The sequence below is a fragment of the Mobula hypostoma genome, chromosome 3, assembly GCF_963921235.1.
Source record: "Mobula hypostoma chromosome 3, sMobHyp1.1, whole genome shotgun sequence".
Taxonomy (NCBI): domain Eukaryota; kingdom Metazoa; phylum Chordata; class Chondrichthyes; order Myliobatiformes; family Myliobatidae; genus Mobula; species Mobula hypostoma.
Window position 1 is genome coordinate 40,093,716 of NC_086099.1, and position 15,589 is coordinate 40,109,304.

The 15,589-nt window shown below is 40.5% G+C and overlaps 1 protein-coding gene across 1 annotated transcript in view; it reads left to right on the forward strand.

Annotated features, from left to right (window-relative positions):
* Nucleotides 1–15,589, forward strand: part of itga1 (integrin, alpha 1) — a 227,008-nt gene that overhangs the window by 47,920 nt on the left and 163,499 nt on the right. The window contains exons 4-5 of the mRNA XM_063042906.1: nucleotides 2,403–2,491; nucleotides 3,566–3,680. Coding sequence (XP_062898976.1) covers nucleotides 2,403–2,491; nucleotides 3,566–3,680 — 204 coding nt within the window. The remainder of the gene's footprint in view (nucleotides 1–2,402; nucleotides 2,492–3,565; nucleotides 3,681–15,589) is intronic.

A 15,589-nucleotide genomic window follows, 5' to 3' on the forward strand; every position in this document is an offset into this window, starting at 1 on the left:
TAGTACAGCACAATACAGGCCCTTCAGCCCACAATGTTGTGCCGACCCTCAAACCCTGCCTCCCATATAACCCACACCCCACCTTAAATTCGTCCATATGCCTGTCCAGCAGTCTCTTAAATTTCACTAGTGTATCTGCCTCCACCACTGACTCAGGCAGTGCATTCCACGCACCAACCACTCTCTGAGTAAAAAACCTCCCTCTAATATCCCCCTTGAACTTCCTACCCCTTAACTTAAAGCCATGTATTGAGCAGTGGTGCCCTGGGGAAGAGGCGCTGGCTATCCACTCTATCTATTCCCCTTAATATCTTGTACACCTCTATCATGTCTCCTCTCATTCTCCTTCTCTCCAAAGAGTAAAGCCCTAGCTCCCTTAATCTCTGATCATAATCCATACTCTCTAAACCAGGCAGCATCCTGGTAAATCTCCTCTGTACCCTTTCCAATGCTTCCACATCCTTCCTATAGTGAGGCGACCAGAACTGGACACAGTACTCCAAGTGTGGCCTAACCAGAGTTTTATAGAGCTGCATCATTACCTCACGACTCTTAAACTCTATCCCTCAATTTATGAAAGCTAACACCACATAAGCTTTCTTAACTACCCTATCTACCTGTGAGGCAACTTTCAGGGATCTGTGAACATGTACCCCCAGATCCCTCTGCTCCTCCACACTACCAAGTATCCTGCCATTTACTTTGTACTCTGCCTTGGAGTTTGTCCTTCCAAAGTGTACCACCTCACATTTCTCCGGGTTGAACTCCATCTGCCACTTCTCAGCCCACTTCTGCAACCTATCAATATCTTTCTGCAATCTTCGACAATCCTCTACACTACCTACAACACCACCAACCTTTGTGTCGTCTGCAAACTTGCCAACCCACCCTTCTACCCCAACATCCAGGTCATTAATAAAAATCACAAAAAGTAGGGGTCCCAGAACCGATCCTTGTGGGACACCACAGGTCACAACCCTCCAATCCGAATATACTCCCTCCACCACGACCCTCAGCCTTCTGCAGGCAAGCCAATTCTGAATCCACCTGGCCAAACTTCCCTGGATCCCATGCCTTCTGACTTTCTGAATAAGCCTACCGTGTGGAACCTTGTCAAATGCCTTACCAAAATCCATATAGATCACATCCACTGCACTACCCTCATCTATATGCCTGGTCACCTCCTCAAAGAACTCTATCAGGCTTGTTAGACATGATCTGCCCTTCACAAAGCAATGCTGACTGTCCCTGATCAGACCATAATTCTCTAAATGCCCATAGATCCTATCTCTAAGAATCTTTTCCAACAGCTTTCCCATCACAGACATAAGGCTCACTGGTCTATAATTACCCGGACTATCTCTACTACCTTTTTTGAACAAGGGGACAACATTCGCCTCCCTCCAATCCTCCGGTACCATTCCCGTGGACAACGAGGACATAAAGATCCTAGCCAGAGGCTCAGCAATCTCTTCCCTCGCCTCATGAAGCAGCCTGGGGAATATTCTGTCCGGCCCCAGGGACTTATCCGTCCTAATGTATTTTAACAACTCCAATACCTCCTCTCTCTTAATATCAACATGATCCAGAACATCAACCTCACTCATATTGTCCTCACTGTCCTCACCAATATTATAGGGTATAAGGCAGAAGAGATTAATTGACAACTGAAAATGCTGCAAACACTTAGCAGATTAGGCAAGAACTGAGGGAAGAAAGTTAACCTTCAGATCTAGACCCAAACTTTAATTCATTTTCTCTTTCCACCGATGCTATCTGCCTTAGTAGGTGATTCCAATATTTTCTGTTTTTATTTACTACCAATTACCAGCATCTGCCATGTTTTTTTTACATTATATAATATAAGAGAGTCTTCACTGGACTGGGAGCTCACTAACCGATTTGTAAGGATTATGTAAACAGGTTTTCTGGGTGGCCTCTGTACTAGCATTCTAATATCAAGTATGGTCTTGGATCACCTGTGACAAATGGAAAATCCATAGTGTCCATTCCCAAGACAGATTCAACCAAATATTGGAACCGGTGCCATTTCCATGATTAGCTACTTCTAACCAAATACTGACAGAGATCTTCAGACCTGTGGACAATTAACATCAAGCCTTGAAGTATTTTGAATCTTGCGGGATACAATTAGGCTCCACTTCCTGCTTATCTGTAAGCTGTCATTTCCAGTACTCAGCACTGGTACTGGGTCTAGCATCTCCATCCTGCTCCCACTGTCTCTCTAGATGACAACTTCTAAAACTGTTCCATGTTCCCTTGCTCACATTAGTGCCAGGAGACTGGACCAAACAAACCAGGCTCTTCGGGGATGAGTTGTCTTCAGGACAAGATGACAGAAAATAAGGGTTTGGTGATTTGATGCTTCTTTCTTGTTACAGAATACTTAACAGTGCCTAATATCACTGAAGTGAAGGAAAACATGACACTAGGACTGTCACTGGCAGCAAATCCTAATGGAGGCTTTCTGGTAAGAGCCCTAAATCCTAAAACTTCAATTGAGTTGTGTACATAGAGCTCATATATCATACTTTCTATGATTTCTCAATGCACCATAGAAAGCATCCTATCTGGATTGGACTTTTTCCCTCCATATCCTTACACCTCTATATCTTTGTAATCAAGTCTTCTCCAATTCTAGATTCTTGACTATATTCAGACCTTTAAATGCAAAGCCCTTCTCTCTGGAGGTCACTTCATGTATCTCAGATTACCCCCTAAAGGCATACCATGAGCAAATTTTTGGTCATATGTTTCAATATCTGTGTGATTTAACCATGATTTTGGCTTATAAACTCCTTTGAAGCAATTCTACATTTTACATGTTGTCACATTAAAGATGCCTTAGGAGTGGTGCAGGCTTTGGTTATTGTCTGGCCTGTTAATAAAGATCCTGAAGCATGATGAAAGTACAGTGATGGCAAGAGGCAGCTGACAGGACTGTATTCTGTAAACATCCATGATAATATTGCAGAACTTTTGCAGTGAGTTCAAGTTTACTTGGTTGTTTCTATAAAAGCCTACAATTCAAGCAACGCATCACTAAAAAATCTCATGAAACTAAATAAATAGCAACAAAGTTTCCTCTGCTGTTTTGCCATGCAGCCTCTCCTTCAAGCATCATTTAGGGCTCCTCTCTACATCAACGATGTTGAAGTTGAGAGGGTTACGAGGTTCAAGTTCGTAGGAGTGAGCATCACCAATAGCCAGTCCTGGTCCAACTACATGGATGCAATGGCCAGGAAGGCTCACCAAGGTCCCTATTTCTTCAAGAGGCTAAAGAAATTTGGTCTGGCCCCAATGACTCTCACCAAATTTTCTCAATGCACCATAGAAAGCAACCTGTCTGGATATCTCCATGCTTCCTTAAACAGTAGATGTTGTCTAGATTCTTTCTTTGGGGTGACCACAATGAATAGCTATTTTCCTTGTCTGTGTAACTATCAGTAGAAGAGAAGGAGAAAGGGAAAAACAATAGAAGAGGGAGATGATTAGTGTTTTACAAACATTTTAAAGTATGTTTATTCCATATTCTTTATTTCAGGCATGTGGACCACTTTATGCCTACAAGTGTGGAGGCCTGTACTATACAGTTGGTGCCTGTTCGAATGTAAGCTCCACTTTTCAAGTTGTAAACACCATAGCTCCTACAGTAAAAGGTATGCAGCAAAGCATTACAGTTGTACATGGTTTCACAAGTAATCAAGTTTAAACAGAGTTAACGTTAAAATGAGCATATATGGAAGATTCTTTAAACAGTATTGCTATTTAGGGAAAAAGCAGTACAAAGGTTTGGAAACAAAACAAAGCCCCAGACTTATTGATAATTTTCATTAAACATTGCCAGAATGGGTCTTGTTAAAAATTAGTTCTGATGTGAAAAAAGCACTTTTCTTAGAAGAAAGGTTGATTTCAGAAAATGCTGGAAGTTCCCAAGAGAAAATGTTGTTGGCAATAAAAATATTTATGTAGCCATTTGAGTGTGTTAAAAGATGTTAGCCTTTTGACTTTTCAAACTGGAGGATGATGACCAAACTAGTAAAAGCAGAGATTTCAAGTTATGCTTAGCAATATTAGTCCTCGAGTTTTATATTTTACTTATTAAGATAGTGTTCACTTTCACATGCCGTGAACAGCCGTTTAGGATTGAGGATGATTTGTTTCCATACAGTTTTATCGGTTCTGTGGTGGCTAATAAGGCCAATATCACTTATTTATAAAACAGAGACCATTACCATTACCAGATGGGGCAGGAGCCTTAACAGGATGGGCAGGTGGCTAGTTGATGGGCAGTGCTCTCCTTCCGCATTTACAAAGGGCTTATGTATCCTCCTCTTGCAAGGACTTGCAAGGTCACTTGATTACCTCTCATATTGCAGAAACATGGTTGCTATGAACTGCACCTAAAGTAGATGGGTAGCAGAAAACTCAGGGGTTATTGATAGGAATGGAATGACTAATAGGTTAAACGAAAATTGACGAGGGAACAGGATGAATAGGAATGTCTAAGTCAAAATGAAATCAGTGGGTCAAATGACTTCCTTCAGTCTTGGACAATAAGATACAGGAACGGAATTGGGTCATTCAGCCCATTGTCTGCTTCACCATTCAATCATCCGTGCTTTATTGACCCTCACAACACCATTCTCCTGCCTTTTCCCCATAACCTTTCATGTCCTTACTAATCAAGAACCTATCAACTTCAGCTTTAAATACACCCACTGACCTGACCTCCACACCCATCTATGACAATGAATTCTACAGATTCACTTTTCTTTCTATGTGCTGTGTCCTATGACCTGGACAATCATGGTCTTTATATGTCCATGATTGCTCTTGGCTTGCTATTGCCTTCTTCTGGATAGTGTCTTTACAAGCTGGGTGACCCCAGCCTTTATTATTACTCTTCAGAGACTGTCTGCCTGGCGTCAGGACTTGTAAAATGCACCAGCTGTTCATACGACCATCCAGCACCTGCTCCCATGGCTTCACATGACCCTGATTGGGGGGCTAAGCAGGTGCTACACCTTTCCCAAGGGTAACCTGTAGGCTAGCGGAGGGAAATAACACCTAACCCCTCCTTTGATAGAGGTGTATCTCGGCCTCACTACCCAACAAATTCACTACTATCTTACTAAAGAAATTCCTCCTCCTCATCTCAGTTCCAAAAACCTATCATTGTATTCAGAGGCTGTGCCCTCTGGGCCGAGACTCTCCCACAACTGGAAACATCCTCTCAATTCCTACCGTATCTAGGCAAGGGCCAGTGTTGGGACTGCATCTTTTCAATTTATATATTAGTGATCTGGATGAAGGAACTGATGGAATTGTAGCGCAAGTTTGCAGATGATACCAGGATAAGTGGAGGGACAGGTAGTATTGAGGAGGCAAACAGTATGCTAATGGACTTGGACATGTTTGGAGAGTGGGTAAGGAAGTAGCAGATGGAATACAGAATAGCAAAGTGTGAGCTTGTGCACTTTGGTAGAAAGAGTAAGGGTGTGGAGTATTTTTTTAAATGAGAAGAGAATTCAGAAGGCGGAAGGGACATGAGTGTGTTACAAGAATTACCCCTCATAATAATGACCAGCGAGGTACAGAGAGATCTGTAATTACCTTTAAGTACTTTTATTGTCTCATAGGAACATAGAAACATAGAAAATAGGTGCAGGAGTAGGCCATTCGGCCCTTTGAGCCTGCACCACCATTCAGTATGATCATGGCTGATCATCCAATTCAGAACCCTGTACCAGCCTTCCCTCCATACCCCCTGATCCCTTTAGCCACAAGGGCCAGTGGAAGAAGACGGGAACTTACACAACCAATAGCTGTGTGCTCACCAACTGAGATTTCCTAACCTCCTATGAACAGTCAAAGAGCAGTAAAGATATTACCAGTTAAAAAGGAGTTTCTGCTGCTGGCTACGTGTTCCTCATAGCCCCGTTTCAAATCTTCATGTGTCCGTGGCGCAGCTCATATCCATGATTGTTGTTCTCATACAGAGTTACCACTGACAGCAGATGAGAAGTGTCTGCTTTTATATCCATTTCTTACCAATTCAAATATTGCATTCCAGTATCATTTTTTGTAGGTCATGTGTCTGACCCTGAGCAGCCTTTCATGGGCTCTGCTCCAGGCCAGCATCCACTTATTGCTCTCTTCCCAGCAAGTGACAGTCGGTAACTTATAGCTCTTTATTCTCAGTCAACTTGAATCACACAGTTCAAACACAGACCAACATTCACAAGCCTGCCATGTTATATCCAACTAAAGAACACCTCACAAATAATTTCTTATTTGGAAATGATCCCTAGTTCAGCAGATTACTTGAGGCATTATTGCGTCTTCTTTAAATAAACTGACCAAGCCAAAAACTAACACACAAAATGGAGGATGTAAAACAGTTCCACAAAATGGCGGCTTCGATCTCCAAGCACATGGCAGGAACAGAGACAATTGGTCCATCTGCTTCCACTGTCCTTGAGTCATTCAAATTCACTGATTTGCAGACTGTAGTTCTTTCTGGCCAACAGGTGTATGTTCCCTTGACTTCCCCTCTCTGTTCTTACTGACATTAAGTCCAAGGTTGTTGCAACACTACTCAACATTTGAAGTATTGTGAGTGTCTAGAGAATGTCTGGAGCATATTCACAAAAATGATCTGAGGCTTAACATATGAGGAGTATTTGAAGGCTCTGGGCAAATGGAGGTCATCAGGAGGAATGGGAATCTCATTGAAACCGTCCAAATGGTGAAAGATCCGGATATAATGGATGTGGAGAGGATTGTCCCATTAATAGGAGAGTCAAGAATCTAGTCCCTTTAACACTGAGCTGAGGAGTCAGCCAGAGGCTGGTGAATCTGTGGAATTCATTGCCATAGTGGGCTATGGAGGACTAGTGATTGGATGTATTTTCAGGCAGAGATTGAGAAGTGAATTAGGAGTTACTAGAAGGTAGTAGAATTAGGTTGAAAAAGATAATCAGCCATGACTGAATGGCAGAGCAGGCTGAATGAGCTGAATGGCCCAATTTTACTCCCTGTGTTATTTCCTTCCCATTTCTGATGAATAATTCTCAGCCTAAAACCTTGGCTTATTTGCTCTTCTCACATGTGTGATCTGACCTGCTGATTGTTTTGAAAATAAAGTATCCACTTGTTCAGCATCCATTCATCCAGTGTCACTGCGGCATGCACCATCTAAGGAAGGATTGCAGTGACCTGCCTAGTTTCCCCAAACCTGTGACAAGATCAATGTGTATGGAAACATCTTCACCCATGTTTTTCTTCCCAAGTTGATAATAGTCTGATTCTGATTTGCACATACCCTCAGTGGCCACTTTATCAGGTACCACCCATACCTAATAAAATAGCCACTGAGTTTACGTTTGTCACTTTCTGCTTCTGTAGCCCACCCACTTCAAAGTTCAATGCGCTGTGCATTCAGAGATGCCCTTCTGCACACCACTGTTGTGATACATGTTTATTTGAGTTACTGCCTGCTTTTTAGCAGCTTGAGCCAGTCTGGTTATTTTCCTCTAGCCTCTCTCATTAACATGGTGTTTTCACCCACAGAACTACTGCTCACTGGTTATTTTTTGTTTTTCACACCACTTTCAGTACACTCTAGCAACTATTTTTGTTGAAAATCCCCGGAGATCAGCACTGTTGTGTTCTTTATACGTACCGTAGGTTACTAAGAACAAACCATATTCTGGAAGAATAAGAACTAGAACTTTTCTTTACCACAGCAAACTGCAACCACGTTTTCACCATACAAGTTTCTCGATCATCCTCTCATTTCTGCGCATGGTCCAAACTCTGTCCAATCACGTTCTTACATGTGACACATGATATCACCACATCTTCCTTTCCTTAAAAAGTAAAACAATTAGCAACGTTGATCAGAGCAAATACATAATTTAACATGTCTCTATGAGTCTCTGTGGAGGTTTATGAACACGAGTAGACACAGTTCTTGTGTTTCGTTGTTATTTCCATGTTTTGTCTGGTCTGCATCAGTTAACTGAAACTCTGAAGTGGGCTCTTTCTTAAGGTCTTTGAGAAGAAATTACAATTCATTCATTAACTGTGTAATCTTTTTTTTATGCTGAGACTTCATCATTTCAATAAAACTTCTCAATTCCTTCACTTGTGCTTTCACTTCTTCAATTGGATCCTGATTCTTGTCACTCTTTGGCTTCAGATCCGTATTGTACTGTACCGGCAAGTTTGGCCTCTGTCCATTGTATTCTGACTCTGTATCACTGCCCAGGACTAAGGCATTCTTTGGCACCATCACAAATGAAAGCGTGTGCACAATATTTTTGTGTGATACTTTTGCCACACATGTTCCTTTAACTGGAATGTCTGCACCTGAATACCCAGTCACTTTTATATTTTTCGTATGTAACTTTGGTCTTGGCTTTAATGCATTAAACTCAGATTCTGCAAGAACATTTACTTGTGATCCAGTATCAAGTTTGAACAGAATATTGTTTTGGTTCACTTGCAATGGAATAGTCCAGTCATTCTTACTTTGTTTGTTTTCACAAAGCACATCTATATAACACTTCTCACATTAATTTTCAAGCACTGCATTTACGTGTTTTATTTCCTTTCTACTTCTGCAACAGCGTGAAAAATAATTACTCTTAGCACAGTTATTGCACATTTTTGGATATGCCGGACACTTTTTTGGTCGGTGCTGCCACCCACAGCGATCACAAAGTTTTTTTCTTTCAGGTGACGTCTAGCTCTCTGTTGGTTTCGTTGTCACTTCATTATTTTTTCTAGTATGTTTACACTTTACAATGTCTACATTCCTCTCAAAGAAAAGCTCTTTTTTCTGTGACATAACAGTTTCTGAAGCTTTGCAGAGCCTCAATGCTTTTTCCAGGTTGATGTCTTGTTCTTTTAATAGTCTTTCTGTCAGACCATTATCCAAAATGCCATAAACAATTCCGTCTTTAATGAGAGAGTCTGTGAGCTCTGCAAACTCCCATGTTTTACTGTGCTGTCTCAATTCCATAATGAATTGATCAATCGTTTGACCAGGTCTCTGCCGACATTTGAAAAATTTGTACATTTCATACGTCACATTGCGCTTTGGTATACAAAATGCGTCAAATTTGTCCATTATCTCTTTTAGATTCAAATTATCTCCATTCTCAAAAGTAAAATGGTTATATACCTCAATTGCGTCATCCCCTATTACATGGAGTAGAATTGCAGCTTTCGTTTTTTCCCTTTTGTTATCTGCTCCAATCACCAATAAATTAATTTCAAAATGCTGTTTAAATCTTTTCCAGTTTTCAGCTATGTTTCCAGTTAGTTGAAGCGTTGATGGGCGTTGCAAAACTTCCATTCTTAAAGCTATTAGCAAATAACGAAAAAGTTCACACTTTTTTTTTCAATTATCTTCGATTCTCCCATTTCCATATTATTCTTCCAGAATGACTTCTGACACCGTTGGTTGCTAAGAACAAACTATATTTTGGAAGAATAAGAACTAGAACTTTTATTTGCAACAGCAAACAGCAACCACATTTTCACCATACAGTTTCTAGATCATTCTGTCATTTCTGCGCATGCTCTGAACTCTGTCCAATCACACTCTTACACATGACACGTGATGTCACCACAAGCACTTTCTGAGATACTCAAACCATCCAGTCTGGCAATCATTCTATAGTTAAAGTCAATTAGATCCCATTTCTTCCTCATTTTGATGTTTGGACTGAACTACTGAACCACTTGACCATGTTGGTATGCTTTCATGCATTTAGTTGCTGCTATATGATTGGCTGATTAAATATTTGCATTAATGAGAAGTTATGCAAGTATACCTAATAAAGTGGCTACCGAATGTAGTGTGTTAAGGTTTGTTCTCTGTACAAACCCTTTTTATACTGTGTTTCTGATGTAAATGTAACAGTTTTAAACTCCATTCATTCAAAGGAAAATGGAATGGTTACAGCTGCTGATTGGGCTGTATATAATACTTACTCTTTCTTGAGAAAAGTTGAGTCATCTTTCTCCAGAATATAGTTCATGAACTGAAGGGAGTCCTGCATACAACGTCACTGGCTTGTGGTTTCCATAAACATAATGCTTTCAAGCTGTTGGTTTAACAAATCTTTTTGATGTCGCTGTTGCATCCTTGTAAACTTGCATTCCTGTTTTTATTTGAATCTATCATCACAAACACATTTCTCATGTTCTTACAGATAGTGACCAATGAATTATTTATTCTGTATTAAACACTTAAACTAAGAAAAGTGTATGTAAACTTTTGGCAACTTACTGCTTTTAATGCATTCAAAGGCAGTTAAGTTCTCTATTGTACACTTTATAAGGATCCAGTCACACAGTAATTTTATATCTTTTATTAACAGATTCCAGTTGCCTTGCACATCAAGATTAGACTAAATGTTGGCATTGTATCTATTAAAATTATTTCAGTCTCAAATTTAGAGATTTGAAATTTCTATGCACTCTTCCTGTAAAGGTCCTTTGTATGCTCGTGCTAATCTGTTCTATATAGTTCTTCAATGCAATAAACTTCAATGAATTTATATCTGTAATTTAAAATACCTGTAAATACCGTAAAGGAGCTTGATATAATTGTCTCAAGTAGAGGAAAAGAGGCCGCTGGAAATGAGCACAAGAGATTCTGCAGATGCTGGAAATCTAGAACATTAGAGGAACTGATCTCGGCCCGAAACTTCAAATCTTTATTCCTTTCCATTGATGTTGCCTGACCTACTGAGTTCTTCCAGCATTTTGTGTGTTAGTTGGAAGTGAGCCCATAGTTCATAGCCAAAGTGACTAATGTTGTAAAATAAGCAGTAAGTGAAGTTCCCCCCCCCCCCACCAGGGTCATTGAGAAACTTGGCTCATTGCTGGCCCTGCAAACAGCTGCAGGACTTGATGGTGAGAAGGCCACCCTTCATAAATATGGGTCAGTGTGATTTGGGGTCAAAAAAATGCATCTAGGGTCAGTGTGACTTGGGTTAAAAAAGTGCAGGGCAAACTGAAAGTTCTTAAGGTGGATAAGTCACCTGGACCAGATGGACTACAACACAGAGTCCTGAAAGAGGTTGCTGAAGAGATAACGGATGCATTGGTCATGATCTTTCAAAAATCGTGGAATGGGCTGCCGGCGATGGTGGTGGAGACGGATACGATAGGGTCTTTTAAGAGACTCCTGGATAGGTACATGAAGCTTAGAAAAATAGAGGGCTTTGGGTAACCCTAGGTAATTTCTAAAGTAAGTATATGATCAGCACAGCATTGTGGACCGAAGGGCCTGTATTGTGCTGTAGTCTTTCTATGTTTCTATGTTTCTAATCACTTGATTCTGGCATAGTCACGGAGCACTAGAAGATTGCAAATGTCACTCCACTCTTTAAGAAGGGAGGAAGGGAAAAGAAAGGAAATTATAGGCCAGTTAGCCTAACCTCAGTAATTGGGAAAGTGTTGGAGTCTATTAAGGATGTGGTTTTGGGGTATTTGGAGACTAATGATAAAAAAAAAGTCAAAGTTAGTGTGGTGTCTCTCAAGGGAAATCTTGCCTGACAAATCTGTTAGAGTTCTTTGAGGAAGTAAGAAGCAGAGTGAACAAAAAGGCAGTGGATGTTACAGGAAAGATACTGGCATGGATAGAGGAATGGATGACAGGCAGGAAGCAGCGAGTGGGAATAAAAGGGGCCTTTTCTGATTGGCAGCCAGTAACCAGTGGTGTTCTTCAGGGGATAGTATTGGGACAGCTACTTTTCACTTTGTTTGTCAATGATTTAGATAATGGAATTGTTAGCTTTGTGGCAAAGTTTTCAGATGATACAAAGATAAGTGGAGGGGTAGATGGTGCTGACGAAAGAAAGCATCTGCAGTCAGACTTAGACAAATTGGAAGAATGGACAAAAAAGTGGCATTTAGAATACAGTGTTGGGAAATATATGAATAATTCATTTTGGTAAAAGGAACAATCTAAATGGAGAGAAGGTTCAAACATCAGAGATGCAGAGGGAGTTAGGAGTTCTTGAGTAAAACTCCCAGAAGGTTATTTTACAGGTTGAAGCTGTGGTAAAGTATGTAAATGAAATGTTGGTATTTATTTCAAGGGGAATAGAATATAAAAGCAAGGAGATAATGCTGAGCCTTTATAAGACACTAGTCAGGCCTCATTTAGAGTATTGTCAACAGTTTTTGGGCCCCATATCTCAGAAAGGATATGTTGCCATTGGAGAGAGTCCAGAGGAGATTCACGAGATGATTCCGGGAATGAAGGGGTTAACATATGAAGAGCGTTTGGCAGCTTTGGCTCTGTACTCACTGGAGATTAAAAGAATGTGGGGGGATCTCATTGAAAACTACCAAATTTTGAAAGGACTAGATAGGGTGGATGTGGAGAAAATATTTCCTTTGGTGGGAGCATCCAGAACTAGAGAGCACAGCCTCAAATTTGAGGGGTGACATTTTAGATCAGAGGTAAGGAGGAATTTTTTTTAGTCGGAGAGTAGCGAATCTGTGGAATGCTCTGCCACAGACTACAGTGGAGGCCAAGTCCATGGGTATACTTAATGAGGAAGTTGACCGTTTCCTGCAGTCAGGGCATCAAAAGATATGGCGAGAAGGTAGATGTATGGTGTAGAGTGGGATCCGGGATCAGCCATGATGGAATGATGGTGCAAACACACTGGGCTAAATGGCCTAATTCTGCTCCTATGTCTTATGGTCTTATAGGTTCAACCAAACAGGAGTGTTGTGATGTTCTGATTGAAGAAACCTCGATTTGAGCGAATACTGCGTAAACACTGCCTTTACACAATTGTCAGTCAAGAAGAAATAACAAATTGTACACCACATAAAATTATAAAGAAAGCATATTTACAGATTTCAGCTTTATCAAACAGTTAGTAGGAAATAGAAAAGAAAAAAATATGAAACGGCCCATTTCAGTTAACGCAGTCCAAATGTGCATATAAAGTTGGAGCTCACACTGGAGTCCTCTTTAACTCGTGCACTGGATCCACAGTCTGCATGAAAGCACACACCATATTCCAAACTTCGTTTGAAATGCATCTCAAACAAACAGGCAGTCTCTCGGAAGTATTGGTCCTTCCTCCTTGGAGCCATTCATCTGCAAGAAGTACTTTGGGCTACAGAGATGACATCCTCAGCCATCTTTCCTCCTGTCCTCTCCACAGCTCCCACCGAAAAAGACCCCCGAACCACATTACTGTCCTTCAGAAAACTCTCCCCCACAATCCTGATTGGCTAACTTACATTCCTGAGTTAGACAACATGTGTTCTTATCTTAGCCAAAGCCAAAGCCAAAGCATACTTTCCGTAATGGCACACTGCTTTTACAGAAAACTGCAAATAATGAAATTCCTACAGCATAGCGTAAAAATCTTAACCAGGGTATTACATAAGCATAAAAAATTAACTCCAGACAAACAGCAGAAGGTGGAGGGGCAGATATGATCTTGCGGCTCTACCAGTGATCCAGACACAAGGCACAGGCCATTTCATCACCTACAAATATTGTTCCTGCTTATTCATTGGAGATAGAGACAGCAGGGGCATGGAAGGATGAATTCCTGTATTTTCAGTGTCAAAATAAGTCGTGATTTATTCTGAAATGGGTGAGGGGAATCATAGAAGTAGGGGCAGAGATATTATTAACATTGCTGACAGTGTGGACTGCATTTTTATTGGGGCAAGTGCAACATTTCTTGGATTCTCAGTGAAATACTAAATCAACATTTCAAGGTTTGCTGGTTCAGAATTATGCCACTCTGGCCTATCGGTGTTTCAAAATTATGACAATAACACTGTACTAACAAGACTACAATTTACATATTCTGAAGCCCCAATCATAATTGTAGCTGGTGGGAATCAAACAGCAACAAAGCAGGAAGGAGTGAAAATTAAAGCAAGGTAATTTTAAGAGTGCATTTGTTCTACTCCGCGACGGAATTAAAATCACTCACAGCTAATCATTAAGATAGTGTCTGCTGAATTATGGTCAACAAGTTGGTGCTGACATCTTCACTTTTTCTATTAGGAATAGTCTACTGTAAGGAGCATGGGAAAATAAGCATTATCAGTAATGTTGTGTATTTGTGCTAATAAATTGCTGTACATGTATTTAATGGGCAATTGCATGAATCCCGAATTACAAAGATAACAGTAGCCGAGAACATTCTCACTGCTTTCCAAGTAGAATTGTAGTGTTACTTTAAAAGAAAATAAAGAAAATTTTGATTTGGAGTTCAAAACTGTGAAACTGTCATTTCATTGAACCAGAGAACAGTAGGGTAACTAATTGTTGTTACCTTACTTGGATTATAGACCACCCAATAGTCAGAGAGAATTGGAGGAGCAAATCTGTAGAGAGATAGCAGACCGATGTAAGAAACAGAAAGTTGTATTAGTAGGGGATTTTAACTTTCCACATATTGACTGGGACTCCCACACTGTTAAAGGGCTGGATGGCTTGGAGTTTGTCAAATATGTTCAGGAAAATTTTCTAAATCAATATATAGAGGTACCAACGAGAGAGGATGCAACACTTGATCTCCTGTTAGGGAACCAGACAGGTCAGGTGTCAGAAGTATGTGTAGGCAAACATTTTGGGTCCAGTGACCATAATGTCATTAGTTTCAAGTTAATTATGGATAAAGATAGATCTGGTCCTCGAGATGAGGTTCTAAATTGAAGAAAGGCCAATTTTGTAGAGATGAGAAAGGATCTAGGAAGGGTGGGTTGGGATAAGTTGTTTTCTGGCAAGGATGTGTTCAGTAAGTGGAAGGCCTTCAAAGGCAAAATTTTGAGAGTGCAGAGTTTGTATGTTCCTGCCAGGATTAAAGGGAAAGTTAACAGGCACAGGGAACCTTGGTTTTCAAGTGATATTGGCAATCTGGTTAAGAAACAGAGAGAGGTGTATAGCAGGTATAGGCAACTAGGAACAAATGAGGTACTTTAAGACTATAGAAAATGTAAGAAAATACTAAAGAAAGAAATCAGGACAGCAAAAAGAAGATATGAGGTTGCTTTGGCAGATAATGTGAAGGTAAGCCCGAAGGGTTTCGACAAGTATATTAAGAGTAAAAGGATAGTAAGGGACAAAATTGGTCTCCTAGAAAGATCAAAGTGGTTGTCTATGTCTGGAGTCTCACAAGATGGGGGAAACCTTAAACAATTTTTTTTGCATCAGTATTTACTCAGGAAACTGGCATAGCATATATGAAAGGAAGGGACACAAGCTGCAGTGTCATGGAACGTATAGAGATTAAAGAGGAGGAAGTGCTTACGGCCTTACAGCGAATAAAGGTAGATATATCCCCCGGGCCTGACAAGATATTTCCTCGGACATTGAGGGAGACTAGTGTAGAAATTGCAGGGGCCCTGGAAGAAATATTTAAAATGTCCTTAGCCACCAGTGTGGTGCCAGAGGACTGGAGGGTGGCTCATGTTGTTACATTGTTTAAAAAAAGATATAAAAGTAAACCAGGCAAATACAGACCGGTGAGCCTAACATCAGTAGTAGGTAAATTGG